Source organism: Malassezia japonica, chromosome 2 (genome assembly GCF_029542785.1).
Source record: "Malassezia japonica chromosome 2, complete sequence".
Taxonomy (NCBI): Eukaryota; Fungi; Basidiomycota; class Malasseziomycetes; order Malasseziales; family Malasseziaceae; genus Malassezia; species Malassezia japonica.
Window position 1 is genome coordinate 439542 of NC_083371.1, and position 26625 is coordinate 466166.

A 26625-nucleotide genomic window follows, 5' to 3' on the forward strand; every position below is an offset into this window, starting at 1 on the left:
TCGTCACGGCTATTTTCAGGCCACGTCTCTACGTGACTAGTCCGAACGCGGCTTGGGCGCCTCGCTCGGCGCTTTGGTATCCACGCCGTTGGGTGCCGCTTGGGGCGGCTTTTCGTCGCTCTTCTTGAGCGCCTGGGCCTCTTTGCGCGCGGCCGCGCTGCGCGCACCACGGCCGCCGCGCGAGCGCGTACCGCGGGGGCGCGACGCGGGCTCCTCGTCCTTGGCCTCGGGCTTGGGGCGCTCCTTGCGCTCTTTGCGCTCGCCCGCGCGGCGCGCGAGCGGTTCGAGCGTCGGGACGACCGACGTATTCTTGATCGTGCGGCCACGCGCGCCGAGCGCCGCCTGTGCTGCCGCCGGCGTGCTAAAGGCGACGTGCACAAAGGTGCGCAGGCGCGTCTCGTCCTTGTCCCCGCGGCGCGTGCGCTCCGCAGGGAAGAACTGGACGTGGGTCATGTCTTTGGCAAACTCGCCAAAGTACGCCTTCACGTCCTCTTCCGACACCGGGAACGCGTCGCCCATGTGCCCGAGGAAGAGCACATTGTCGGACGCATCCGGCGCACGGGGCAGCACAACGTTCGTCTTGGGCGGCGCCGCGAGCGGTTTGGCGCTGCGCGACGCAAAGCTCGTGCCTTGCGAGCGCGTCTCGGTGGCAATGCGGCTGTTGCTAATGTCCAGCACAAGCGAGCCGAGCGGCGCATCGGGCAGGTTGAAGAACCACGCACTCTTCCACGCACTCTCTTCGCGGCCGCCGGCCGAGAAGGGCTGGGGGAGGCGCAGCGCGACGCTCAGCGCATGGTTCAAAAGATGGCGCTGCGCGGGATCGATCGCGCTCTCGACCTGGCCCTTGACCGCGTCCCAGACCTCTTCAAACTCGGCGCGCGCCTTGGTGAGCTTCTCCCGGAAGACGTCCAGGGAGCCGTGCACACCAAACGCATTGTACGACGACACGTAGCGCAGGTGCAGGCCTGCGCTCAGCGAGTAGTCCGCGCGCAGCGCGAGCGCGGCCTGCGCCAGGAGCGCATCGCGGCCAGGCGAGGCGTGTGTCACCAAGATGCGCACCTCGCTGGGGTCGTACACCTGCTGCGCGGTTTCTACGAGCTCACCGAGCTGCAGCATCGTGGTCCACATCGCGCCCTGGCCACCGGCGATCGTGCCTTGGCCGCTGCCATTGTCAAAGAGCTTGTGCAGCACAACGGCGCCGCCGAGGCCGAGGAGGCGCACACGCACGCCACCGACCTCGATCGCGTGCGTCGTCGCCTCGTCGAGCATGTGCAGGTTCGGCACGGTGTACTCGCCGGTGCGCAGGCGCTCGACGACGTGCACGTCTTCACACGCGCCCCACACAGTAAACACGGGCACACGCAGCGCGATCGCGCCACTGACGAGCTCGGGAAACTCGGAGAGCGCCGCCTCGGCGTTGCCGACGAGTCCCTGGCGCAGAGCGTTTCCGTTGCTGTTGTCTGTGTCGAGCAGGAGCGAGCGCAGCTTGGGCGAAAGCAGCGGCGAGTATTGCACGACGTGCCGCAAAGCACGGTCGCTCATGCGCGCAAGCGAGTCGCCCGTGTAGAACCCAAAGTCACCCGTGTGTACAATGGCCTTCGCCTTGGTCTCCTGCGCAATCTGGTTCAGGAGGCGGACGTTGCCACGGATATCCGCAACGCACGCAATGCGGCCGCTAGGGCCATGGAGGACGTGTACGTTCGCGTGCGACGTGCCGTTTGCACGCACGTCTTTGTCACCACGCATTCCATCTACGCCATAGCCACGCAGAGGGCCGTGCGGCGCAAACTTCTTGCCGGCATTGAAGGATCGCGTATTCGCTCCGCTTTCCATCCTAAAGGGGCGCCGACGTCCAGCGGGCGGGGTGAAAATTGCTCGGCCGGCTGTCACGTGCACGAACCTTGTCCACGACGATGGGGAAGAAAAAGGGGAACAGGAAGGACGAGGAGGATCCTTTTGCGGACCTCGGCGAGGATGTGTCGCAGAACAATGTGAAGCCTGCCGAGGAGGAGGTCGCGGATGACGCGTAGGTGGTTTTCGCTCACACAGACCCCAAGAAACGCCCGAGAATGAGCCCAAGGAGGCCCCGAAGGAGGCACCCAAGGACGACGCGCCGGCCGACGAAGTCGAGCCGCCGAGGGTACGTCGCCTAGCTCACCCAGCTCTTGACGAAAAAAGAAAAGGAGCGCCTGAAGAAGGAGAAGGAAAAGGCCAAGAAAAAGGCACAGGCCGCGAACAAAAAGGAGTCGTCCGCCCAAGAGGCGCCGAAGGACGAAGCCAAGGATGACGCGCCCGCGGACGACGCCGAGGCCAAGGACGAGGAGAGCGACGGCGGTGATGGGCCGTCGTCGGCGGCTGACAAGAAGAAGAAGAAGAAGAAGAAAAAGGCCGAGCCCGCCCCGGCGCCAAAGAAGGCGCCGTCGGCCGCCGTCGCTGCGCTCCAGGCCAAGATCGCTGCCCAGAAGCGCGCCGAGGAGGAGGCGCGTGCAGAGGAGGAGGCCGAGCGTGCTCGCATCGAGGAGGAGGAGCGCAAGGAGCGCGAAGAGGAGGAGCGCAAGGAGCAGGAGCGTCTGCGTCGCAAGGAGAAGGAGAAGGCAAAGCGCGAGCAGCTCAAGAAGGAGGGCAAGCTCCTCACTCCGAAGCAGCGCGCCGAGCAAAAGGCCGCCGAGGCGCGCAAGGCTGCGATGCTCGCCGCGGGTAATATCTCGGTGGCGGGTATGCAGCAGGACACGGAGGAAAAGCCCAAGTCCAAGGTCGTGTACGATCGCAAGAAGAAGAACAATAAGCAGGCCGACAAGGCGCCCGCACCGGCTCCAGAGCCCGCAAAGGAGCCCGCAAAGGAGCCCGTCAAGGAACCCGTCAAGGAGCCGGAGCAGGCCAAGGCACCAGAACCCGAGCCGGAGCAGGCCGAGGACGACGGTGTGAAGGACGAGTGGGATGCCGAGTCGGACGATGACGTCAAGGATGACTGGGACGCCGATTCGGACGAGGAGCCCAAGGAGGAGGCCAAGCCCGCACCAAAGGAGGAGCCCAAGGCAAAGGAGGCCCCCAGGGCAAAGGATGCCCCCAAGGCAAAAGAAGCCCCCAAGGCAAAGGAAGCCCCCAAGGCAAAGGAGGCCGCCAAGGCAAAGGCCGCCAAGCCCGAGGACGACGAGGATGAAGATGACGACGACTCGGACGACGACTCGGACGACGATGACTCGGACGACGATTCCGACGACGACTCGGACGACGACTCGGACGACGAGCAGCTCACCAGCACGCAGCGCCAGGCACTTGCGCGCCGCACTGCGGCCGAGCAGCGCCGCAAGGAGCGCACCGAGCAGGCGCTTGCGGAGCGCAGCGCCGATAACCTGCGCAGCCCCATTTGCTGTATTCTTGGCCACGTCGACACAGGCAAGACCAAGCTTCTCGACAAGGTCCGCCAGACGAACGTGCAGGACGGCGAAGCCGGTGGTATTACCCAGCAGATCGGTGCGACGTACTTCCCGATCGACGCGCTAAAGGAAAAGACGCGTGTGCTGAACGAGCTCGACTTTGAGTACAAGGTCCCTGGTCTCCTGATCATCGACACGCCCGGCCACGAGTCGTTCACGAACCTGCGTTCGCGTGGTAGTTCGCTGTGTAACATTGCGATTCTCGTCGTGGATATCATGCACGGTCTCGAGCCGCAGACGCTCGAGAGTATGCGTCTGCTGCGCGACCGTAAGACGCCCTTTATTGTCGCGCTCAACAAGGTCGACCGTCTGTACGACTGGAAGGCGACGCCGAACAACGCCTTCCAGGCGAGTCTCGCGCAGCAGAACAAGGGCACGCAGAAGGAGTTTGAGGAGCGTGTGCAAAAGACGATCCTCGCCTTTGCCGAGCAGGGTCTCAACGCCGAGCTGTACTACAAGAACAAGAACATGGGCCGCTACGTGTCGCTCGTCCCGACGAGTGCCATTACCGGCGAGGGTGTGCCGGATCTCTTGCAGCTCCTCGTGTCGCTCACGCAGAGCCGCATGACGGGCAGCCTGATGTACCTGTCCGAGCTCGAGTGTACTGTGCTCGAAGTCAAGGTCATCGAGGGTCTCGGCACGACGATCGACGTCGTGCTTTCCAACGGTATTCTGCGCGAAGGCGACAAGATTGTCGTCTGTGGTCTCAACGGCCCGATTGTCACGCAAGTCCGTGCGCTGCTTACGCCGCAGCCCATGAAGGAGATGCGTATCAAGGGCTCCTATGTGCACCACAAAGAGGTCAAGGCCGCCCTCGGTGTCAAGATCACTGCGCCGGATCTCGACAAGGCCGTCGCTGGTTCGCGTCTGCTCGTGTGCCAGAACGACGACGACGAGGAGATCCTGCGCGAAGAAGTGATGAGCGACCTCACGTCTCTCCTCAACTCGGTCGACAAGTCGGGCCGCGGTGTGTGCGTGCAGGCCTCGACGCTCGGTTCGCTCGAGGCGCTGCTCGAGTTCCTCAAGGAGAGCAAGATCCCCGTGTCGGGTGTCAACATCGGCCCGGTGTACAAGAAGGATGTGATGCGCTGTGCGACGATGCTCGAAAAGGCCAAGGAGCTCGCGTGTATCCTCTGTTTCGATGTGCCCGTCGACAAAGAGGCCGAGCGCCTGGCCGATGAGCTCGGCATCAAGCTGTTCACCGCCGACATTATCTACCATCTCTTTGACAGCTTCATGGCCTACAAGGCCGAGATCACCGAGAACAAGAAGCGCGATGCGGCGTCCACCGCCGTGTGGCCGTGCCGCCTGCGCACGATCGCCGCGTTTGCCAAGCGTGACCCCATCATTCTGGGATGCGACATTCTCGACGGCTCGCTCCGCGTCGGCACGCCCTTGTGTGTCGTCAAGACAGACCCAGCGACGCGCAAGCGCGAGGTCATCAACCTCGGCCGTGTGACCTCGCTCGAAATCAACCACAAGACCCGCGACGTGGTCCAGAAGAAGGACGTCGGTGCGGGTGTTGCGGTGCGTATCGAGCCCGGCATCAACGAGGCGCCCAAGATGTTTGGCCGCCACCTCGACGAGAAGGACGAGATTTACTCGCTCATCTCGCGCCAGTCGATCGACGCCTTGAAGGACCACTTCTGGGACGGCGTCTCGACCGAAGAGAAGCGCCTCATCAAAAACCTCAAGACGCTCCTCGATATTCCGTAGTGTGGAGGCAACGTAGAGCCGATCACTTTATCCCCCGCTATTTTAGATAAGCGTGCAGTAGATAACGCACCGCGGCGCGAGCTTCCAAAGTGACTCACGGCCGAAGGATTCACGCCGAGGTAGCTCGATACCGCTTGGCTTCCTACTGCTTGCAGTAATGTGGAAATTAACACAGCGTACGTCGACTGGACTGCTTTCGAGCGTCAGTCGTGCACGCGCTGCTGCGCTTCCGACGGACTGTTTCGCAAGCATCCTCCGTCGCTCGACACACAATTCTCTCCCTTACTACTCCCCGGCCGCGACCCCCACCGCCCAGGCTGTCACTGGCAGCGAGGGGCTGGAGCGCTGGCGCCGCTTCCTTCCTGAGACGCCCAAGGCGGACGTCAAGAAGGTGCTGCTGGTAGGCTCAGGTGGTCTGAGCATTGGTCAGGCCGGCGAGTTCGACTACAGTGGCTCGCAGGCAATCAAGGCGCTGCGCGAGTCCGGTATCGAGACCGTGCTTATCAACCCCAACATTGCAACGATCCAGACGTCGCATCAGCTGGCGTCGCAGATCTACTTCCTCCCTATCTCGCCGGACTACGTCGCGTACGTCCTCGAGAAGGAGCGCCCGGACGGCGTGTTCCTCACCTTTGGTGGTCAAAGCGCGCTTAACGTCGGTGTCAAGCTCGACGAGATGGGCATCTTTGAGCGACTCGGAGTGCAAGTGCTCGGGTCGCAGGTCGACGTACTGCGTATGTGCGAGGACCGAGACTTGTTCGTCCAGGCGCTGGACGAAATCGATATTCCCGTGGCGCGTAGCGAGGCCGTATCGACCGTCCCCGAGGCACTCCGTGCCGCGGACGAGATTGGTTACCCGGTCATCGTGCGAGCCGCTTATGCCCTCGGTGGTCTCGGATCCGGCTTCGCGGACGACGAAGACGAACTGCGCGACTTGAGCGCTCGATCCCTCAGTCTCTCGCCCCAGATTCTGGTGGAAAAGAGTCTGCGCGGCTGGAAGGAGAGCGAGTATGAGGTGCTGCGTGACCAGCAGGACAATGCTATCATCTGCTGTAACATGGAGAACTTTGACCCGCTCGGTATCCACACGGGTGACTCGATCGTAGTCGCTCCGTCCCAGACGCTCTCGGACGACAACTACCACATGTTGCGCTCGGCGGCCCTCAAGGTTATTCGTCACCTGGGCATCGTGGGTGAGTGCAACATCCAGTACGCCCTCAGCCCGGATTCGCGCGAGTACCGTGTGATCGAAGTGAACCCGCGTCTGAGTCGCTCGAGTGCGCTGGCCTCCAAGGCGACGGGTTACCCGCTTGCGTACACCGCTGCCAAGCTCGCGCTCGGCCACACGCTCCCGGAGCTGCCCAACGCGGTGACCAAGACGACCACCGCCTGCTTCGAGCCGTCGCTGGACTACATTGTGACCAAGATCCCCAAGTGGGACCTGTCCAAGTTCCAGCACGTCAACCGCCAGACGGGCTCGAGTATGAAGTCAGTCGGCGAGGTGATGGCCATCGGCCGCACCTTTGAAGAGTCGCTGCAAAAGGCCGTGCGCCAGATTGCGCCGAACTATGACGGTTTCGACGTATACGCTCGCCCCGAAGACCTCGACCACGCGCTCTCGGTGCCGACCGACACGCGCCTCTTTGCGATTGCCTACGCGATGCTCGAGAAGGACTACGACGTGGAGCGTCTGCACTCGCTCACCAAGATTGACCGTTGGTTCCTCTTCAAGCTCGAGAACATTGTCACGACGCACCGCGCGCTGCAGTCGGCTGCGAGCCTGTCGAACGTCGACGAGGAGCTCCTGCGCACTGCCAAGCAGCGCGGCTTCTCCGACTTCCAGATCGGCAAGCTGACCAACAGCACCGAGGGCGAAGTGCGCAAGCACCGTAAGTCGCTGGGCATCACGCCGTGGGTCAAGCGTATCGACACGGTGGCTGCCGAGTACCCTGCGCAGACCAACTATCTGTACACGACCTACAACGCCTCGTCGCACGACGTCGAGTTCGACGAGAACGGCACGATGGTGCTGGGCTCGGGTGTGTACCGTATCGGTTCATCGGTCGAGTTCGACTGGTGTGCCGTGACGTGTGTGCGCCGCATCAAGGAAATGGGACACAAGACGATCATGATCAACTATAACCCGGAAACGGTTTCGACGGACTACGACGAAGCCAACCGCCTCTACTTTGAGGAGTTGAGCTTTGAGCGTGTAATGGACATTTACGAACTGGAGGGCGCCGAGGGCGCGGTGGTCTCGGTCGGTGGCCAGCTGCCGCAGAACATTGCGCTCCGTCTGAAGGATGTGGATGTGAATGTGCGCGGTACGGACCCGCTCAACATCGACTCTGCCGAGGACCGTCACAAGTTCTCGCAGATCCTCGACTCGATCGGCGTCGACCAGCCTGACTGGGTCGAGGTGACGGACGTTGCCAAGGCCAAGGAGTTTGCCAACCGTGTTTCTTACCCTGTGCTTGTCCGCCCTAGCTACGTCCTGTCGGGTGCGGCAATGAACGTGATCTGGGACGAGTCGACTCTCGAGCACAACCTGACGATGGCCGCCGAAGTCAACACGGACTACCCCGTGGTCCTGACCAAGTTTATTCCGAACGCACAGGAGATTGATGTGGATGCGGTCGCGCACAAGGGCAAGCTCCTTGTGCACGCCGTGTCGCAGCACGTTGAGAATGCCGGTGTGCACTCGGGTGACGCGACGCTCGTCCTGCCGCCTTTCTCGCTTAGTGACGGAGACATGGCTCGCCTGAAGGACATTTCCGAGCGTGTCGCCAAGGCGTTCGAGATCAGCGGTCCTTTCAACATGCAGGTGATCCGCAAGGAGAATGCTACCAACGATGCCGACCTGAAGGTGATTGAGTGCAACCTGCGTGCCAGTCGCTCGTTCCCCTTCGTGAGTAAGGTGCTGGGCGTGAACTTTATCGACGTGGCTACGTGTGCTATCATGGACAAGGATGTGCCGGAGCCAGTGGACCTCATGGCCGAGAAGCGCGATTATGTTGCGATCAAGGTGCCTCAGTTCTCCTGGACGCGTCTGGCAGGTGCTGATCCTTTCCTGGGTGTCGAGATGGCGAGCACGGGTGAGGTCGCCTCGTTTGGTAACGACTTGCACGAGGCGTACTGGGCCTCGCTCGCATCGACGACGGGCTTCCGTGTCCCGCAGGCCAACAAGGGTGTCTTGCTGGGCGGTAACGTGACGCAACCTGAGCTTGCTACGATCGCCAAGAAGCTATACAACCTGGGCTTCAAGCTGTACTGTTCGAACAGTGAGATTGAAGCTCATCTCAACGATATCCCGCATGTCACTGCTAAGCGCATTTGGTTCCCTCTGAAGGACAAGAGGAAGCTGCGTGAGGTGTTTGATGACCACGAGATCCAGTTCGTCATCAACCTCGCGCACTACCGTGCCAAGGATACGGTGGACGAAAACTACGTTGCTCGTCGTAACGCGGTCGACTTTGGGTACGTTTTATATGACTAACACAACAGCCTGCCGCTCTTTAACGAGCCCAAGACGGCTTTGCTCTTTGTCGAGACGCTCGAGAAGAGGATGCCTGCCGGATGTCTCTTGCCCTACGAGGAGGGCAACATTCCTTCCGAGGTGCGCCCGTGGCGCGCTTTTGTTCCGAATTCGACCCATTAGAATGTGGAAAATAGGAATGCAACATCATTGTCAAGCAACATTTTTAATTTTTTGGCGAGGTCCGCCTGGACGCGAGGTCCAAAAAAAATGTGGAGGTGCCTCGGCGAGGCAAACCAAAAAATGGAGAATGTGGGAATTGAACCCACGGCCTCATGCAATCAGAAATGCTAAGCAAGCGCTCTACCACTGAGCTAATTCCCCAGCTGTTACTTACCATGGTCATAGTTACATATTTAATGTACTCGGCTATACAATGCCTTGCTGGTGCAAGCGTCTCCGACACGCACAGGGTATGCAGCTGGGTATCATATTAGGCTACAGGTTCAGTCGGGCGATCCGGTCGGGTACGCTGAATATCATCTGATGGTAAGTCACAGCAACATACCCATAATGTCGTAGAAGCACCACTCCACAGCATCTGCGGCCCAGAAATGATCGCAATGCTGCGTTAGTCTAGCCAACGTACCTCGGCTTCCGGCTGAATCACCACACGCAAAACGTGCACATCCGGCTCATGTTCGTCCAGATGTTCTTGCAAAGGCTGCGTCAAAACAAGACGATCCTGGCCCCCACCGTACAGCGAGAGGGGTGGGAAGTGGGATTCGTACCACTGTGTATCCGGATCGAACAACGCCCCACGCGTCGCAAAGCCACCTTCGCCTGCCCACCAGAACATGGTCGCAGACGACACGGGCTGAGGGGTAAATCGGAACATTTTTGCCTTGCGCCGAGGCAACCAGTTTGTATCGTTCCACTCAAACAGGTAGGCAAACATTTGGTATCCCAGTGCAGCGTACGGTACAGCAGGCGTCCAGTCGTACGAGAATTTCATGAGCGGAGTAAAGTCCAAGACACCAAACAGGCGGCGCCATGTCCGCCAGTCGAGGCGCGACATGTACGTCAAAGGGAACCGCTTGGTGAGCGGCCCCGCAAACACGGCCGGCGCGAGCGCAGCAAAGTAGGACAGTTTGCTGCCGAGCTCTGGCACAAACCAGCGCGACAGGGCCAGGAACGCCGTTGCATTCCCCTGCGAGTGGCCAATGTACGCGATTTTTGTGTAGCCCGTGTTGCGGCGGACATAATCAACCATGGCCGGTAGATCGTACAAGGCCAAGTCGCGGATATTATAGTCCCAGAATTCCGGCGAGTACCGGGAGTAGAGGCGGTGTCCCATATCATAGGCGGCGCGATTGTTGCCAAGGTAAACTTGGTACCCCTGTGCGGCGAACCAAAAAGCCATGCTGCGATCCTCCGAGGTAATAAACGAGCCGGAGGACTGAAAGAGGCCGTGCATGATGAGGATCGGGAATCCCTTGCCCGGCCCCTCGCTTGCGCGCTGCGTATCTTTGCAGATGATGCGATGCATCCGCAGATAGTACCCGTCCTGCGTTTCCACCTGTTCATCGATGATATCAAAGCCGCAGTTGCGTGCGTAGTATTGCGGGCTCTTGACGAGTTTTTCCGATTGCCACTTGCGCGGATCCTCCCAATTGAGCTCGCGCGGGGGCTTGCGTGCGAGCCAGCGAGGAATCATGCCCGACATGCGCACGGCAAGCCCAATCGCGACCACAACAAGCAAGATAATGGACGAGGCAATGACAGCAAGTCCCTGGTGCAAGAGGAACGACGGCGATTTCCAGATCGAAGCGTGTGCCGACGGCGCCCCCTCCTGCATGAGATGCGAGCTTTCTGTGTGAGCCGCGCCACGCACCATCAAAGCTGTTTTCCACATGCGCAAAGAATGACGTGTTTTTGGCCGTCTCCTCCTCGACCGGTTCGACGTGGACCACGCGCATGCTCAGCGACGAATTCGGGCGGCTAATCGCGTCGCCCACCGCAAGCGAAGAGCTTGGCCGGCGCACTTCGCGCACAGCCGCGTCCGTATACGCGCTCGACAACGCGTTCGACATGGACATGATGCACACAAGCACAAGGCGCGTTCGCCAGGAACGCGAGCGGGAATTGCATATTTCCCAAAAATCCGACCATGTCCGCGTGCGTCGCTATGAGTCTACTGGCGCTTCTTCTCCTGGGAGACACCCGTCTTGGCGCCGAGCTTATCAGGCGACTCGGTGCCAGCGATCATCATCACCGCGATCAAAGAGAAAAAGATCAGGAGCGAAGCAACGCCGATCGAGAGCACCGTCGTAGTGTTAAAGAGCTGGTACCGCTCCAGGAACTTGCCGTGCGACTGCAGCTGCTCCGGCTTGACCGGGATGCGGCGCTTGTTGAGCATGTGCGGCTGCGCAGCGCTCACAACGACGACGTGCGAAGGGTATGCCTCGTCGAGCTCGAGGAGCGTAGCCGTGATATCCGATTCTGCGTTAGTCGATAGACATACCCTTTTCCTGCAGGTTGCTCGTGCTAATCTTGAACAGCGTCGGCTGCTCGGCGTCCGCGTCGGCGAGACGCGACGCGGTGCGCCATCCGCTGCACTGCGCATGGATCGCCTTCAGGAGGCTCTCGCCGAAGCTCGACTCGCTCTGGTCCATGGCCGGGAGCACCATCTGGTATTGGGACTCGAGCACGCGCTTCCGGAGCGAGAGGGGCTGGTTGCCCATGAGCTTGGTAAACGATTTGGAGTCGAGCTGAATGAGCGAAAGAAACGTACCGAGTCGACCTCGAGATGCACGAGCGCATCCATACCGCACATCTCCGGCACACCCGCCGAGTCGCAGTGGTGCATCAGGCGCTTCACCGCGTGGTCCGCCGAGACTTGGGGTCCGCGCTGGGCGAGGGCGCCCGGAGCCGGGGCGCGAAGAACGTTGGTCTGTGCACGTGGCGACATGAACGCCATGAGCGGCGCATCGCTCGCGCACACGAGTGCAGGCGCACACAGGAGCGCAAGCTGAATCACAATCCACACGAGCCCACGCATGCTAGCGACAAGCATCGCTCCCCCGCCGCACGGGTTGTTTAGTCATCCACGTGCCACATGGAAAAGTGGCTGCAGCGTCCTTTTGCTCTCAGACCATGTCGAGTATCCGTGCCGGACTTTGCCGCCTGCCTGCTGTGTCGCGCGCCAGCCTTGCGCGTGGCGTGCGTGCCTCTGCTATGCGCGTGCCCAGCGCCGCGCGGGTCGCTGCGCCGTCGCTGCGCACCTTTGCCACCACGCTGCGCCGCAGCGGCCAAGGCGAGTCGGACGCCGAGCTCGCCGCGAGCCTGCAGCAAGAAATCAGCTACGAGAAGGAGGCCGCCGAGGCGGCCGGTAGCCAGGAGCACGACCCCGAGTGGCTGACGCAATTCAAGTCCGAGGGCGTGTGGCACATCGAGGACAAGAGCGGTTCGGACGAAATTGCGCTGACGCGCGAGTTTGGCAGCGAGAACATCCGCGTGCTCTTTAGCATCGGCGAGATCGATACCACGGACCCTACCAACGAACTCGAGCAGGACGAGGCGGACCAGATGACCGCCTCGGGCGAGGACGAGTTCGAGGGCAGCTTCCCGGTTCGTTGCGCCATCAACGTCACCAAGGCGAACAAGGGCTCGCTCAACATCGACGCCCAGGCACAGGACGGCCAGTTTATGATTGAGAACATCACCTTCTACAAGGACGATGTGCTCGCCACCGAGCTCACCTCGGACGCTGACTGGCAGCGTCGCGGCCTCTACATGGGCCCCCAATTTGAGACGCTCGACGAAAACGTCCAGGCGCAGTTTGAGAGCTACCTGGCAGAGCGCGGCATTGCCACCGGTCTCGCGCTCTTCATTCCCAACTACGCCGAGCTTAAGGAGCAGCGCGAGTACTGCAGCTGGCTCGAGCACGTCAAGGAGTTTGTCGAGGCATAATCTTAAATAGGTTCTACACAAGTTTTCGGTAGCCTCGGGCCACAGGACGGATCGCCTGGCGCACACGCGGAATCAGCAGCAGCACACCGACGACAACGATCAGCGAGAGCAGGGGGTGCGCGGACAGGAACGACTGCGCCGTGCTGCCGGACGTGCGCACCGACGCAAAGGTCCGGTCAAACACCGAGCCGTAGGACACGCCAGACACGCTGCCGGCCTGGATCGCACTGAGCCATGCGAGTGCGGTGCTCTGCTCGGGCCACGTCGCACCGGTGTACGGCATCATCGTGTGGTCCGCCGGGCGGAAGTAAAAGAGCTGGGGGACTTGCTGCACGTCCACCCGGAACTTGTCCTGGAGCAGCGTAGGGTAGCGTTCATGGTCCAACCACACGAACCGCGGCGTGTCCTCGACGTGCGACGACGCCTGCTTGGCCCACGCAGCAGCAAGCTGGCGGACACTCTCGACCTGTGCGCCCAGCGCGCTCGCGTCGTTCGTGTCTGCGCCGAGCACCGCGAGCACGATCGGTTGGCGCTCGTCGTTATCGAGAGTCGCCTTGAGCTTCGTGCTGTCCACCTCGGAGAGCAGCTCGTGGCCGTGCAGCTGCAGCCAGTGCACGATCTTGTCGCGCGCCGCGTCAGCGTCGTCGGCAGGCAGCGTGTTCAGCTCGAGCGCGGACGAGGGCTGCGTCTGGTACTCTTTGAATGCAAGGATGCGCGAGCCGACGCTGTTGTAGCCGGTGGCGCGCGACGGCGCAGGGAAGCGGCGCAAAAGCTCGGGGTCGGTCGAATAGAGCAACGCACCGTGGTCGTACTCGATCGCCGCGAGGTCGACCCAGCGCTTCTCCTCGGCCGGCGCAGTCGGCGAGCCGAGGTAGAGGAACTCGGCGCGCGAGCGGTGCAGCTCCGTGTCGAGCTCCTGCACACGAATTGAACGCAGCGCGGTGTACGCGCCTTTTTCTTGGAGCCAGCGGAGCATACTGGCCTTGGTGCGCACGCCAGTGAACGGAATCATCTCGCTATTGTTGTAAAGCCGCAGCGTGGGGAAGCCGGTGATCCCGTAGTTGCTGCACACGTCGCTGTACTTGTCGCAGTCGACGGCGATGGCATTCAGCTGCCCCTTGACGCTCATCGCAAGCGCGGCGTACGACTCGGCCATCGCCTTGCAGTGCGGGCACCACGGTGCGAAAACTGGGTCAGAAGGGGTACGTACACTTGACAAAAGACATGCCCTGGCCTTGGTCCTTGCCGAGGTACGCCTTGAGCGCTTCCTCGTTCGGCAGCGACGCGCTCCCGAACTTGGTCAGGCCGGGAAGAGGATGCAGCGATGGCACGGTCGTGGCCACAGGCGCCGCCGCGGCCACGGCGGCGGCCGACGCTTCCGACGCCGACGCCTCCGACGCAGAGGCGACCGACGCCACGGACGCGGCGCTCGCCACGCTCGCCGCGCTCGACACACCAGGCAGCGTCGCATTGCTCTGCCCGGTTTTTTGCAGGCGGTACGCCTCGGCGACCTTGTCTACATAGTCAGAGAGCACTTCGAACGAGCCGTCGTTCCGGATATCCGAGTTGATCTGCTTGCCGTCTTGATAAAGGCTCAGTTGGGGATAGAACTGTACACGCTCCTGCTCACACAGGTCCATCGATACCAGACAGTTGATGCGCGCGAGCGTGACCGGTGCAATGGGGTCCAGACGCAGTGCGTCTTTTGCCTCACCGAGCTGCGCCCAGGTCGGGGCAAACTGCTGGCAGTGGGGGCACTTCGGGGAGAAGTACTCAACTACCCATGCGCCATGCTGCGTCAAGGTAAAGTTCGTTTCAGTCAATGTACGCCCTTCAGGGAACCGACTTTCGTGCGCAACGGGTGCACCGCAGACCAGGGCCACACCGCAGGCGAGCCACCCCAACGTCTGCCACAGCCTCATCATGGGTGGAGGAGCGTGCCCCGCCTCCACAACACGTGGCCGACAACGCCATGGAAGGACGCGCGAGCGAGGTAGGTGCGGCGCCTGACGCAGTTGGCCGAGGTCTCGGCAAACCTCGACCTCGAGGCGCGCATTCGTGATGGTGCGCAAAACATGCTCAAGATGCTTGACGCGCGGGGGGACGAGAACGAGGCGCTACGCAGCCAGATTCAGCGAGAGCTGAGCGTCGCCGAGGCGCAGCTCCAGGCACTCCAGGCACGGAAGGATGAGCTGCAGCAGCGCGCGACCAAGAGTATGTGGAAATCCTAACCTAGCGTCCGACACGGGCAATTTCCTGCGGCCGCGTGCCATCCGCGCCGTCCAGGGGCTCGAAGACTTGAACACGGGCGAGCTGCACTTTGCGCCGAGCACGCCCGAGCTCGACGAGGAACAAGCGCGCGTTCGGAAACTGCTTCCGGCCCTCGCACACGTTCTCACGCAGCTCACCACCGATGCGGGGCTGCGGGCAGCACCCGGCGCGCCGCCCGTACCACCGGCGCGCCGCGTGACGCGCGCGCAGATCGACGTGCTGTCGTTCATGTCGAGCATGTTGCGTGCGCACTCGCTCCTGTGCGTGGACTTAGATATGGACGTGCCGCCTCTGCTGCCGCTGTATGTCGTCTTGCTCACGCAGCCTCTTGGAACTGATTGGACAAGGTGCGAATGACCGGGTACGAGCGTATGGACTGCGCCTGCTACGCTACATGCTGCACGACGGGCTGGTGCAGCGCCTCGCCGAGCACCACCGCAGTGCGCTCGGCCTTTTTGTAACGCGCGCATTGGCGCGGGAAGAGGCACAGAGCTTCGAGCGCGAGCAGGCACTGAAACTCGTACGTGCGCTGGCTCTGTGGGACGCACAAAGCACCAAGCGTACGCACCTCCTATCGGAAGGGATCGTACGCGCGCTGGTCGCCATTGCGCACGAGCCTGAGGACGTGCTGCACTCGGCTGTGATCGAGACACTAGCAGAATGGGCGATGCTCGACGCGCCGCTCCTCGCACGCACACTGGCCTATGCGCCGCTGTGGCGCGCGGTGTGTGAAATGCCGCCGCAGCGCTCCAAGGCCCTGGTGCGGTGCTTGATGGGGCTGCTGGAGCGCCCCGAGACGCGGCAGTTTGTGTGTGCGGGCACGGACCTCGCCGGGGTGCTTGCGGGCTTTACCAACGTCCCGACCACCGCCCAGGAGCACTATGAACAGCGGCTACAAACCACCGAGCAGGTCACGCTGTGCCTGCTCACTTCCTGGGAGGGTCTGCTGTACTTGTGCATGAACGACTGTGCGGCACTGCGCACCATCGTGTCTGCATTGCACCTAAACCAGCCGCGGATCCAGTCGCGGATCCTCGCGACGCTCATTGCGCTCTTCCTCTCGACCTCGCCCAAGAAGCGGCCAGAGGACGGGCACGACGCACGGGCGCGGCCGCCGCCGATTCCGGGGCCGGCGCTGCGTGAGCAGTACCTGGGCCTGGTCCTGGTCCTGCTGCTCGATGCGGGCCTGATGGACGCGTTGGTCAGCATTGTGCGTGCCTCGGACGAGCTGCGGCCGGTTGCGAGCCACCTCATGCGCCTCGTCCTAAACCTCGCACGCCGTGTCTTGCCGGATACGAGTGCGCATCTGCACGCCTTCCCCGACCTGGTGCGCCTTGCATGTGACAGCAAATCCGAGCCGCTCGAGAGCCAGCTTGCGGCCAAGACGGCGCTCCTGTCGATCGACCGCGTCGAGTCGCACCTGCCGTTTGGCTCCGTGGACGTGATGCAGCACCAGCAGCAATACTTGAGCGACGTGCGCACGCACCTTGATGCAACGATCGACGATCAGCAGTTCCGTGCGCTGATCCGCGACTCGCTCGTGATGGCGACCAAAGAGCACATTGCGTGGAACGTAGGCGCGCTCCACGAGCTCTTGGACGGACCACTGCTCAACGCCCGACGGTTCGAAGAGGCGCTCACCAGCACCAAGCTGATCCGCCGCCTCCTCTCGTTCTACCGCCCATTCTCGTTCCGGTACTCGGGCCTGCAGGCCAGTGCAAAGAACGAGCAGTGGACGGCGCTTGGGCGCAAGTACTTCCGCGTGCTCCTACTGCATCCGGATGGCGTGCGTTTCCTGAGTGAAGATCGCTTCTTGAGCGAGGTGCGCGAGGCGTTTGATCAGCTCGTGGTACACACGCCGGACCCCCTCTTTTCGGGGCGCCACATGCACCGGACCTTGGTCAGCGGATACTTTGATTTTTTGCAGATCTTTTCCGAGAGCGTGTCAGGTCTCGAGCTGCTGCGCCACGCCCGCATTTTTACGCCGCTGCTGGCGCTGTGCAGCATGGACGACCATGCGTCCTTGGTCGTCGAGATGCTCCTACAGACGTTCGACTATGCGCACGACGCCCCGACGCGTCTTGTCCTCCGCCGCGCACTCACTGCGGGGACGGCGCAGGTGCGCCTCTCAGCCACGGTGCGTGCGTCGCACTTTTTGTGGCTGGACGGCGAGCCGCAGGAATGGGCCGTGGACATGCTCTTGTCACAGCTGTACGATGTCGCACCCCAAGTCCGTCGGCTCGCCGTGCAGCTCGTACAGCAGGCGAGTGCACATCCGGCCATGCTGCGCTGCGTCATGGCGCAGCGCCCGCTCATCGACTTGCTGAGCGACGAGGACGAAAGTATGCTCCTCCGTTTCCTGTCGCAGCCCAGCGGATTCGACCACCTCTTTGGGGAATCTTACGTCGCTGAGCAGGCGCATATTTGGTATACCCGCCAGAACACGGCGTATGTCGCAGACGCCGAGCATGCTTTGGCTCATTCCCTCGAGGCGGATGCGCCTCCGCTGCCCATCCACCTCTACTCCCAGCTTGTTGCGACCGAGGCAGGGTGCGCCTACCTCGCCGAACTAGGCCATGTGCCTGCACTCGCCGCACAGATCAACGACGGCTGCAGTGCAGAAGACATGCTGGATTGCAAAGCCGCCCTCTGGGCTCTGGTACGTTGTGCAACTCACACAGGGTCATATAGGCACGTCGGACGCCGGCGTCGCGCTCCTCGAAGAGCACGATGTGATCGATGCGATCCTGGCACTTGCCTCGAGCGCCTCGGTCGTGTCGGTGCGTGCGACTTGCTTCTATTCCTTGGGCCTCTTGGCAATGGCGCCCCGCGGCGTCGCCGAGCTTGCCCACCATGGGTGGCATGCGTCGCCCGCGGGACCGACTGCGCTGTGTCTCCCAGAAGACGCCAGCGCTTTTGTTCATGTACGTCGAAGGTCTGACCCAGATACCCCCTGTGGAAAGTGCCCCCGAGCCGCCTGCGCCGAAGCTCGTACCTTCGACCGACGTGCACGAAGCACAGATCTACACCATGATGGCCAGTCTCGGGAATGCCGTCGTGACAGGCACGGCGTGGCGTGCTTTGGCCAGGGTGTACGAAGAACACCCCGAGCGATTCCGAAGCGTCTCGCTCTTTAGCCGTGCTGTGCATCTCATGGACCACTTTGCGCTGCGCCTCGCCGTGCGGCGGCATATCTGGAATGTCCTCGAGCAGATTCCCCTCTCCCTCGCACTCGTGGGCGAGATGGAGCATACCCACGCAGAACTTGTGGTTCCCATCACACCTGAGCCTAGTTCAGCGCCGCCCAAGCCGCGCGCGCCACGCCGCGGTGCCTACCTTTATCCTGTTCCTGTCCGGCCCGGCGCGCAAGAGTCTGCAGCGGATGAGACACTGGGTCAGCAGCCCGCCTCGGTCCAGCACGGCGCATCGCGCATGCCAGGCAGCACGACACGCGCCGCCTGGCCGTTGCGTGTCACCGGGTTTGCTCCGCACGCGTAAATAGGTATCTGTGGAGCTATCTATCCTTCTGCCAAGCTTGCGCCGAGGCCAGGGGCCAGCAGCGAGACGGCACGGCTCGCGTCACCCTCGGGCACAATGAGGAAGCGAAGCACTTCGAAGGCATCCGTCTTATGCTTGCGCACCGACGTGAAATACACGGTTGCAGTGCCTCGCGGGCCCTCGATCGGGAAGGACATATCGACCTTGCCCTTGAGGGGGTTGACGATGCCCTCGATCCAGGGATCGCCCAAGTAGCTGCGCTTCAGGTGTACCGGCTCACCAAGCAGAGCGTGCACGTCCTGGGAGTCTTTGATCGTCTGCGTAACCATGCGCAGGACCGAAGAGCCCACACGCTCCTTGTTGTTGAGGTAGGACGAAAAGACATACCAGAACACCACGAGCGACAAGCCGCCCACGATCACGTACGGCTTGTTATTCTGGGTCAGGCAGAGCACGTACCGGGAGCTTCGGGATTGGCGACTTTACGCGCGTAACGTGCGGCTCCCAGCGCCCAGGCTGAGTAGGGCGCGTCGACATGGGGCGCATAGAGGCATATCGACTCGCACGGAGCACAGGCATCCGCGCGATGCGCGGCACCGTGCCGTTCCACATCCAGCTCGCCATGACCGCCGTCAAGGTGTTGCCACGTGGTTTAGCAAAAACCACGTGGAGTGTTGATCGGTGCAAGGGCCGCCGCGTGTCTAACGAGCCCTGGCAGGCCGCAGTACGCTAGGCACCGCCTCTCGTAAAAATAGCGCAAGGTCGATCATTGAAGTGGGAGACAAGTAGTCATTATCTAAAAGCAAAGATGGACTTTTAGAGGGAGACTCTTCGCTATGTACAGGTCAATAGTCGCCAATCCATTGAAAAGAAGCATGTTGAGGTGCCATACAACAGGCGGCAGGAAATCTGTTTCGCAGAGCGAAGAGGTGTGTGTATAGTATTTCCAATTAGAGCAGGAAGGCGCCAGCGACAAAGGCCGCAAAGACTGCACCGACCGGGGCAAGCGCGGGGGCGAGCGTGAAGCCACCGTTCGAGCCACCCGAGCCAGAGCCAGAGCCAGAGCCCGACTTCGAGCCCGAGCCCGAGCCCGAGCCAGAGCCAGAGCCGCCCGAGCCGCCCGAGCCGCCCGAGCCCGAGCCAGACGAGGCCGAAGAAGTCGGGATGATGTCCTTAATGCCGTTCGAGATCGACGACACCTTGGAGCAGTTCGACGAGCTGGGCTGCGACTGGGCAGCAGTGGGCGTCTTGGCGTCCTTGTCACCGTTGGTGTAGGTCTTCTGCACACCGTTGCTGGTCCATACACCAGTGCCGTATTGCTGGAAAGTCGAGGACGAGCCGCCGGAGACAAAGACACCAGGGGGGTAAGCAGGGTCGGCCTCGCAAGTGTCGAACACGTCAGGGGTGTAGTCACCGGGCATGACCCACATGCAGCCAACCTCGTCCAGGGTGTGCTGGCACTCCGTCGTGGGCGGGGCCTTGTCCGAGCCAGCAATGCAAACACGGAAGCACATGATGTTGTGACCAACGTAGTTCATCCACTCCTCGTAGAAGACGTCCTTGCCGCTGATGTTCGAGGTAACGTTACCACCGACGGGGTTGCCCTTCTCGGTAGCACCGTGGGGGTCAAGCTCACCACCCGTGTCACCAGGTTTGAAGTTGATCTTGGTAAAGTCACCGAGGGCCATAATCTGGACATAAAGCGGAGTCTTGACAAAGTGAGCAGCGGTAACAGTGCCGTCGGGGATAACACGGGCACCGTTACGCGCCTTGGTACAGTACGCGACGGTCTCCTGCTCAACGTCACCCAGCTCCTTGCTGTTGTCCTTAGGGCCGAAAGTGCACCAGTCATCAACACTGTTAACCGAGGCCAGACGCGAGATCGAGGTCTGGTTGATCGTGGTGTTCAAGCTGGGCTTGTCCGGGTTGGTGGGGCCGTTCTTGCTCTGGGCAACAACACCCGGGTAGTTGGGGTCGGGCGTACCAAAGTCGAACTTGGGCGAGTCATTCGGCGCGTCGTTCAGGGCAGCAGCGCTCGAGGCAGCGCCGCCGGTCGAGGCCTGGCGCGGAAGGAGACCGTGGCGCGCCATTTCCTCAGGCGAGCCAGCCTTGTAGCCACGGTAAACAATGGCACCATTGGCAAAAGTCGCAAGAGCGAGGATGCTCACGAGCGAACGAATGGGAAGAATCATGATACCTCGTACTTTAAGAAGTGCAAGGATCAGGGATGACCAGGGGGGAGGGTAGTGGCAAGAGATGAAACCTCGCGCCGTTTCGGTTGATTACCTGCCCTGCGTGCGCGTTGAATTCCCGGCACAAACACGGCTCAGCAGGGCCGCGCGCAGGGCTGTGTTCGGTTGGCTTGGGTTTGATTCACGTGAAGAGAGAACTTACATGCGCCAATAGACAGGGCTCGGGGTTCAGCGAATCGCGATAATATGCATGCATTGAATTCTAATCCACCTTCGGTCACGTGATGTAGAGTGGAAGGCGACTCGTCGGCCTGCCGTCGGACGAGACATTTCGAAGAATGGTGGTGCGTCTCCGGCTCGCGAGGCACGGTACGCGCAACAACCCGTTTTATCACTTGGTGGCTATTCAAAATACCAAGGCGCGTGATGCACGTCCGATAGAGAAGCTGGGTGAATATGACCCCGTACCGCGCCCTGTGCGCCAAGCGCCAGCTGCTCAGCCAAAGCGCGCCGAAGATCGTCCTGGGTACAACGGCGAGGTGATTCGCTCTGGTATTGTGGCCAAGCCCGTGCTGGAGAAGCGAATGGAATGGAACGAGGATCGCATCAAATACTGGCTCAACACGGGCGCTCAGCCGACCAAGTCGGTCTTCCGCTTGCTGTACAGGGTACGTTTTTCCTATCTCTCCCTACTAACACCAGGCTGGCCTCATTCCCCCCGAAAAGCTCGAACTCTTCAAGGGCTTGTACCGCCCGGCCGCGGCTGCGGCGCCAAGCGCATCGCCTCAGGAGGGCGACGCTGCTGCCAAGGCGGAATAATGTCATGACTATGCATGACAAAGCTTGGCATGGCTTGGCAGCGCCCCAAGGCGCAAGCTGCGCATACTATCATGCCTCGTGCCGTTCCCATGACTGCAAGAGTATTCTTTTAATTGCATGAATGGGTATATGGCCAGAAAATGCACACTATACTGCGCGTCGCTTAGTTGTGGCGGAAGCTGCACCGATCACCTTGTCGGCAGCTGGACATAGTGTGAGCACGATACCAAAATACCACCGTTATACGTACCGTTCACCTGCTTTGTAGTATCGGCACACTTTGCGCGACTTTGCGCCGTCGTCCGCATCCCTAGGCTCGTTGTCAGGCACAGGCATGCCCATTTGGGCCATCATTTCCGGGGGGGGAGGGAAGGGGAAGGGGAAGCCCGGCATGCCACCCGGCCAGGGAGGCATTGGCATCGGTGGCGCACCAGGATTAGGACTGTTGGATCCATTCCCTTGCGTACTTTGTACAAGTGACTGGAGCATCATGGGATCGAAAGGCATCATCGGCATCGGCGGCATCGGTGGCACCGGTGGCCCCTCGCCATTCGCAGCGTTTGTCTGGCCAAGCATGGCGGCCATCGCCGAAAAGTCGGGCATGGGAGGAACATCGGGTGCGGCCGATGCGCTCACTGGTGCCGGTTCGCCAGGCAGGCCTGTGGTCATCGGAAGGGGCTCGGGCATGCTGTTCGCGAATGCCAGCACAAATTCGTCCGGCTCTTCGGGCGAGGCAGGAATCTCGTCCGGATTCATATAGACAGCCAGTAGCACAGCCTTTTCGCGCTCTTCCTGCGCAACTTTGGCCTGGCTGTCGCTGCCGCGAGGGGGAAGAGGGCCAGACTCGGGGTCGGGAATCGACAATTCACACGGCGTATACCAATCGATCTGCTCGTCCATCTCGGCATGGGCTTGGCGGAAAGCACCGCCCTCCTCCATATCCAGGGCACCGATGCCGCTCACCGAGGATAGGTCGCCATCGTCTTCGTAGACCGCAGGCTCAATGAGCTTCACAGCAACGAGCGGCATGCCATCGTAGTCTTTCCAGTGCACGGCTTTTTTCCGTTTCTTGCGTTCCATCGGCGTCGCGCTGGGTGCCTCTGAGGCAGTCGGCGCGGACGAGGTCGGTTGCTGTTCAATGAGCGACATGAATCCAGCCAAGTCCTTGTTGGCATTGTTGGACGCCGGTGCACTGCGCTGTGCTCGCCGGGCGGTGGCCAGCGGATCGGCAGCAGCAGCCGGCTTGGCTGCAGTGCGTGTGGGAATACGCGGCTCTGACAGCTGGGGCGAGGCTTTGCGCTCCGTCGGCGTGGCACGGGTGCGCGACACGGACGTAGACTGGAGCAAGGAGCTGGCAGGACGAGCCGTGCCGGAAGGTGGCTTTGATGCGGCTGTCTGCGGCGCAGCTGGCGCGGAAGAACGTGCAGGGGGGGTGGTGCTGCGTGCACGCTTCACGCTCTCTGTCGGAGTGCTTGCGGCCGGGCGTTTTGGGGCTACAGGCGGTGACTCGCGCGCCTCTGAGGAACTGCGTACAGGGACGAGCTTGCTCCATTTCTCCTTTACCGCGTCGGCCAGTGTCCGCGCCTTTTCGTTTCGCGCCCGCTTCTGGACGCCCGTAATTAGTTTTCCGAGACCCACATGGTCCTTGAGGTGGTCGAGTTCAATAGGAAGCTGCAAGAGCAGCTCGAGCAGCGGGCACACGACGTCTTTCCACTTTTCGCTTTCGTCGGCGACATCGGCCTTGCGTGGCGGCGTCGCATCGCTGAGCCACGTCGCGAGGATCTCGCGCCCGCGGATATCACCTGAGAAGGACTTCAGGTACGCGGGTGTGCCGACTTCACGCATCAGCTGCACCACCGCACGACGCTCCTCAGGGGTCGTCGGGTGCAGCTGCAGCTCGCCCGATACGGAGGAGGACAGGAGCGTGATGAGTACGCTTGCCGCCTGCGCTGGATTCTGCTCAATGAGACTGCGCGAGATGATCAGGGGCGCGTTGCGCGCAATGTTGGGCTGGGAAGCATGTGCAAATAGGTTGTTAGACTGCGCCTGCCGGGGTGGCGGCGGCGGCACGATGCCGTCCATGTATTCGCCAGTATTTTTGGGTATGGTAGGAGTAGCGTACGCCGTAGGCGGGACGGGAGCCGTGCTCGGCATCGTCGTGGGGCCCGCGGGGAGTGAGGGCTGATCAGGGGCAGTCATCGAGCCAGGTGGATCCACGCTGCTTTCGTTTCTGCAGCGGTTAGTACAGTTCACGCAACGTGCGCAGTGTGGCACAGGCTGCACGGCATCAGAAACCGGCAAGGTCTGGCACGTCTCCGGCAGAGTCGCACCGTCACCCCCATGCCGGCCGTCTGCCCTGCGCAAGCGGCACGCCGAATTGCACGAGAGAGCTACGCACTGAGTTTGCATGGACATCATCCTCGTAATGGTATGCACTGGCGCTTGTGCAGTGATGCGCACAGTGTCTCAAGCCGACGCTTGCAATACAATCTCCTTCACGTCCACAAAGTTTCCGAATGAAAACGGCACCCGAGCTCTACAAGGGTGGCGAACTATGACTAGTGATGGTGTACACGGCAGAGTACACAAGGACAGAAGCTGGTACTTTGTACACCGACAACAACGCTTACCAGGGACGTGCACGTACTCCCTGCCCACCAACGAAGGAGACAAAACGGCGCGCGGCTTTGCCACCGGCGCCGCAGCAGGCTTAGTCAGCAGACCCACGCACCCGCACTGACCAGACGTGGTCACGTCGGCGCGATGCACACTGGCGCAGCGGCGATGTGTGCGAGAGCTTGGGGATCAGCCGTGCGGCGGTCAACAGGCATGAGCAGGGCATTGATGCCTGGTGTGCGTGCTATGTCCAGTGCGCCTGTGCTTTTTCGTGATACCCAGGAGCACCGCGTGCAGTACAATTACGATGTCTTTGAGCAGTTTCCCAACGAGGAGCTCCAAAAGTTTCCATTCGTGACCCCTGCTGAGCTGGAGAAGTACACGACACGGCCAAAGTCTGTGCGCATGCTTGCGCGCGATTTTGTGCATGATAGTCTGTACAATCCTACCTACGGCTACTTCTCGCGGCAGGCTGTGCTGCTTCCGGAAGAAAAGACGGACGGCGACACGCCGCTCAAAGGTAACTTTCCGTTCAACGATATCAAGAGCGAGACAGATTTCATGCGTGCCGTACAGCTGCGTTACATGGCCTTTGAGAAGCAGTTCCAAGAAGAGCGCGAAAGGCAGGAGAAGGCCTCGACGCAGGGCCAGCCTACCCTCAAGGAGAAGATCGATACCCTGACGCGGCGCCAGCGCCGTGCTGCGTGGGGCAGTGCCGAGAGTCTCGAGCTCGCAAAGGAAAAGGGGCGCTTGCTCGAAATGCAGAGCAGCAATAGCATGTCGGAGAGCGAGGTGGACGCAATGGCCGCTGGCCAGGTATGGCATACGCCGACGCAGCTGTTCAGCGTACGTACTCGAGCTAACCCAGCCCTACTATGGACGTGCGCTGGCGCGCTACCTCGTCACCGAGTACAAGCTCCATCTCTTTCCCTATCACGACCTCGTCCTGTACGAGCTCGGCGGTGGTGCGGGTACTTTGGCGTGCGATGTCCTCGACTATATCGAGGAAGAGGAGCCGGAGGTGTACGAGCGCACGCGCTACCGCATTGTCGAGATTAGTGCGCGTCTCGCCGCGCAGCAGTCGGAGCGTCTCGCCCGCCACCGTGCGAATGGCGTCGCACAGGTCGTCCACAAAGATATCCTGCAGTGGGACGAGGATGTGAACGAGCCATGCTTCTTTGTGGCGCTCGAGGTGCTGGACAACCTGACGCACGACGTCATTCGGTATTCTATGGGCGACTTGCAGCCGTATCAGTGTGTGGTCTCGATCGACGGGACGGGCGACTTCCATGAGCTGTGGGAGCCGGTGCATGATCCGGCCATCAAGCGGTACCTGAGCCTGCTGGAGTCGGTGCGCCCGACGCTTTTGCCCCCCGGTGCGCCGACGTATCTCGCCTGGCTCCCAGATGCTGTGCGGCGCTTCTTGTTCGAGCACATGCCGTTCTACCCCAACCTCACGCAGCCGCATTTTATTCCTACCGGTGCGCTGCAGATGATGGACGTGCTCAAGAAGCACTTTCCCCAGCACCGTCTCGTCCTCTCCGACTTTTCGTCGCTGCCGGATGCCGCGCCGGGTGTGAATGCACCTGTGGTGCAGACGCGGCATAACGGCGTAATGATTCCCGTGACTACCTACCTCGTTCTTCAGGGATTCTTTGATATCTTTTTCCCTACCGACTTCCAGGCGCTGCGGGATGTGTATCTGCGTGTGATGGGCTCGCCGCCCGTGTCTGTTGCTGAAGAGGAAGGGCACGCAGAGCCCCCCACGACGTATTTCACGCCGACCTACTCGGGCGAGGCCGCGGCGGAGAAGAGCGTGCCTAGGTACGAGGACTATACTCTGTCGCCCGCCGGCCTGTTTTCGACAGGCATCATCCCCCCCCCGCTCCTCTCGTCCTCGCACGAGGCGCGGATTCTGACGCACTCGGAGTTCCTTAGTCGCTACGCCGAGCTGCCGCGGACCCAGCTGCGGGACGGATCCAATCCGCTCGTAACGTGGTATGCCAATGCCTGCTGGCTGCTCACATAGTGGAGGAATCCTAAATTCGCCCAATTTGCCGAGGTTGCCCCGATCGGGCGTCGATCGGCCCCGCCGCTGTTCCTCCTACGCGCCATGGCCAGTGAACTAAAGGAGCGCCCCTCGGCAACGGGGCGGACACTGGTTGCCGTAGGCATCGGTACGTATACCATGGGACGACTGACGTCAGTCCTCTTTGTGCACGCGGCCTACTCGACGTACGAATGTAGGTCTCTTTTACCTAACAGCAGTCCTGTCGCAAGGCAAGTCGATGGACCTCGGCACGGCCTCGACGCAATACGAAAACGCGATCCCCTGGGATGTACGTGTCACGTCTAACACAGGTTACATTCGAAACGCTCCTTGCCTTTGCTGTGCTTACGCTGGGCTGTGCGCTGACTACGCCCCCCCTGAAAGAGATTGCGTGGGCCACCGAGCTGCGCAGCGAGTACGTTTCCTCGCTAACCCAGCTCGATCGACCGCGTGGATGCGCGCCCGAGCTTTGCCAATGTGCGGCATCGCGGAGCAATGCTTTTTGGAGATAAGTAGGCGCTAGACTAGTGGAATGATCAAGAAACATGGCCCTATTGAGCAGACTACGACGACAAGATC

At 61.4% G+C, this 26625-nt stretch overlaps 13 protein-coding genes and 1 non-coding gene across 14 annotated transcripts; 6 read left to right on the forward strand and 8 right to left on the reverse strand.

Annotated features, from left to right (window-relative positions):
• Positions 1–36: 36 nt before the first annotated feature.
• On the reverse strand, positions 37–1833 carry MJAP1_001363 (uncharacterized protein; the record flags this gene model as incomplete). Its single annotated transcript, XM_060265325.1, has 1 exon — positions 37–1833. The coding sequence occupies one exon, from the start codon at positions 1831–1833 to the stop codon at positions 37–39; it is 1797 nt and encodes a 598-aa protein (XP_060121308.1).
• Positions 1834–1913: 80 nt separating this feature from the next.
• Positions 1914–8811, forward strand: CPA2 (carbamoyl-phosphate synthase (glutamine-hydrolyzing); the record flags this gene model as incomplete). Its single annotated transcript, XM_060265326.1, has 5 exons — positions 1914–2026; positions 2050–2140; positions 2163–5149; positions 5403–8630; positions 8658–8811. 5 exons carry the CDS (start codon positions 1914–1916, stop codon positions 8809–8811), a joined length of 6573 nt encoding a protein of 2190 aa, XP_060121309.1.
• A 121-nt stretch (positions 8812–8932) lies between these two features.
• Positions 8933–9012, reverse strand: MJAP1_001365. The gene has a single exon. It is a non-coding gene; the product is annotated as a tRNA-Ala (tRNA).
• Positions 9013–9259: 247 nt separating this feature from the next.
• Positions 9260–10486, reverse strand: MJAP1_001366 (uncharacterized protein; the record flags this gene model as incomplete). The annotated part of the gene is made up of 1 exon (XM_060265327.1): positions 9260–10486. The coding sequence occupies one exon, from the start codon at positions 10484–10486 to the stop codon at positions 9260–9262; it is 1227 nt and encodes a 408-aa protein (XP_060121310.1).
• Positions 10487–10822: 336 nt separating this feature from the next.
• On the reverse strand, positions 10823–11689 carry MJAP1_001367 (uncharacterized protein; the record flags this gene model as incomplete). Its single annotated transcript, XM_060265328.1, has 3 exons — positions 10823–11130; positions 11153–11399; positions 11423–11689. 3 exons carry the CDS (start codon positions 11687–11689, stop codon positions 10823–10825), a joined length of 822 nt encoding a protein of 273 aa, XP_060121311.1.
• A 95-nt stretch (positions 11690–11784) lies between these two features.
• MAM33 (Mitochondrial acidic protein mam33) lies at positions 11785–12600 on the forward strand (the record flags this gene model as incomplete). Its single annotated transcript, XM_060265329.1, has 1 exon — positions 11785–12600. One exon carries the CDS (start codon positions 11785–11787, stop codon positions 12598–12600), a length of 816 nt encoding a protein of 271 aa, XP_060121312.1.
• A 13-nt stretch (positions 12601–12613) lies between these two features.
• On the reverse strand, positions 12614–14522 carry MJAP1_001369 (protein disulfide-isomerase; the record flags this gene model as incomplete). Its single annotated transcript, XM_060265330.1, has 3 exons — positions 12614–13788; positions 13811–14339; positions 14382–14522. 3 exons carry the CDS (start codon positions 14520–14522, stop codon positions 12614–12616), a joined length of 1845 nt encoding a protein of 614 aa, XP_060121313.1.
• Positions 14523–14572: 50 nt separating this feature from the next.
• MJAP1_001370 (uncharacterized protein) lies at positions 14573–18369 on the forward strand (the record flags this gene model as incomplete). The annotated part of the gene is made up of 6 exons (XM_060265331.1): positions 14573–14593; positions 14616–14814; positions 14837–15173; positions 15196–17530; positions 17553–17651; positions 17818–18369. The coding sequence occupies 6 exons, from the start codon at positions 14573–14575 to the stop codon at positions 18367–18369; spliced, it is 3543 nt and encodes a 1180-aa protein (XP_060121314.1).
• A 20-nt stretch (positions 18370–18389) lies between these two features.
• Positions 18390–18993, reverse strand: COA1 (cytochrome oxidase assembly protein 1; the record flags this gene model as incomplete). The annotated part of the gene is made up of 2 exons (XM_060265332.1): positions 18390–18806; positions 18829–18993. 2 exons carry the CDS (start codon positions 18991–18993, stop codon positions 18390–18392), a joined length of 582 nt encoding a protein of 193 aa, XP_060121315.1.
• Positions 18994–19319: 326 nt separating this feature from the next.
• MJAP1_001372 (uncharacterized protein) lies at positions 19320–20561 on the reverse strand (the record flags this gene model as incomplete). Its single annotated transcript, XM_060265333.1, has 1 exon — positions 19320–20561. The coding sequence occupies one exon, from the start codon at positions 20559–20561 to the stop codon at positions 19320–19322; it is 1242 nt and encodes a 413-aa protein (XP_060121316.1).
• Positions 20562–20899: 338 nt separating this feature from the next.
• Positions 20900–21380, forward strand: MRPS16 (37S ribosomal protein S16, mitochondrial; the record flags this gene model as incomplete). The annotated part of the gene is made up of 3 exons (XM_060265334.1): positions 20900–20930; positions 21054–21229; positions 21264–21380. The coding sequence occupies 3 exons, from the start codon at positions 20900–20902 to the stop codon at positions 21378–21380; spliced, it is 324 nt and encodes a 107-aa protein (XP_060121317.1).
• A 163-nt stretch (positions 21381–21543) lies between these two features.
• MJAP1_001374 (uncharacterized protein) lies at positions 21544–23534 on the reverse strand (the record flags this gene model as incomplete). The annotated part of the gene is made up of 2 exons (XM_060265335.1): positions 21544–21559; positions 21631–23534. 2 exons carry the CDS (start codon positions 23532–23534, stop codon positions 21544–21546), a joined length of 1920 nt encoding a protein of 639 aa, XP_060121318.1.
• Positions 23535–24224: 690 nt separating this feature from the next.
• MJAP1_001375 (uncharacterized protein) lies at positions 24225–26025 on the forward strand (the record flags this gene model as incomplete). The annotated part of the gene is made up of 2 exons (XM_060265336.1): positions 24225–24842; positions 24865–26025. 2 exons carry the CDS (start codon positions 24225–24227, stop codon positions 26023–26025), a joined length of 1779 nt encoding a protein of 592 aa, XP_060121319.1.
• An 84-nt stretch (positions 26026–26109) lies between these two features.
• Positions 26110–26562, forward strand: MJAP1_001376 (uncharacterized protein; the record flags this gene model as incomplete). The annotated part of the gene is made up of 5 exons (XM_060265337.1): positions 26110–26173; positions 26204–26239; positions 26262–26335; positions 26358–26461; positions 26484–26562. The coding sequence occupies 5 exons, from the start codon at positions 26110–26112 to the stop codon at positions 26560–26562; spliced, it is 357 nt and encodes a 118-aa protein (XP_060121320.1).
• Positions 26563–26625: the final 63 nt, after the last annotated feature.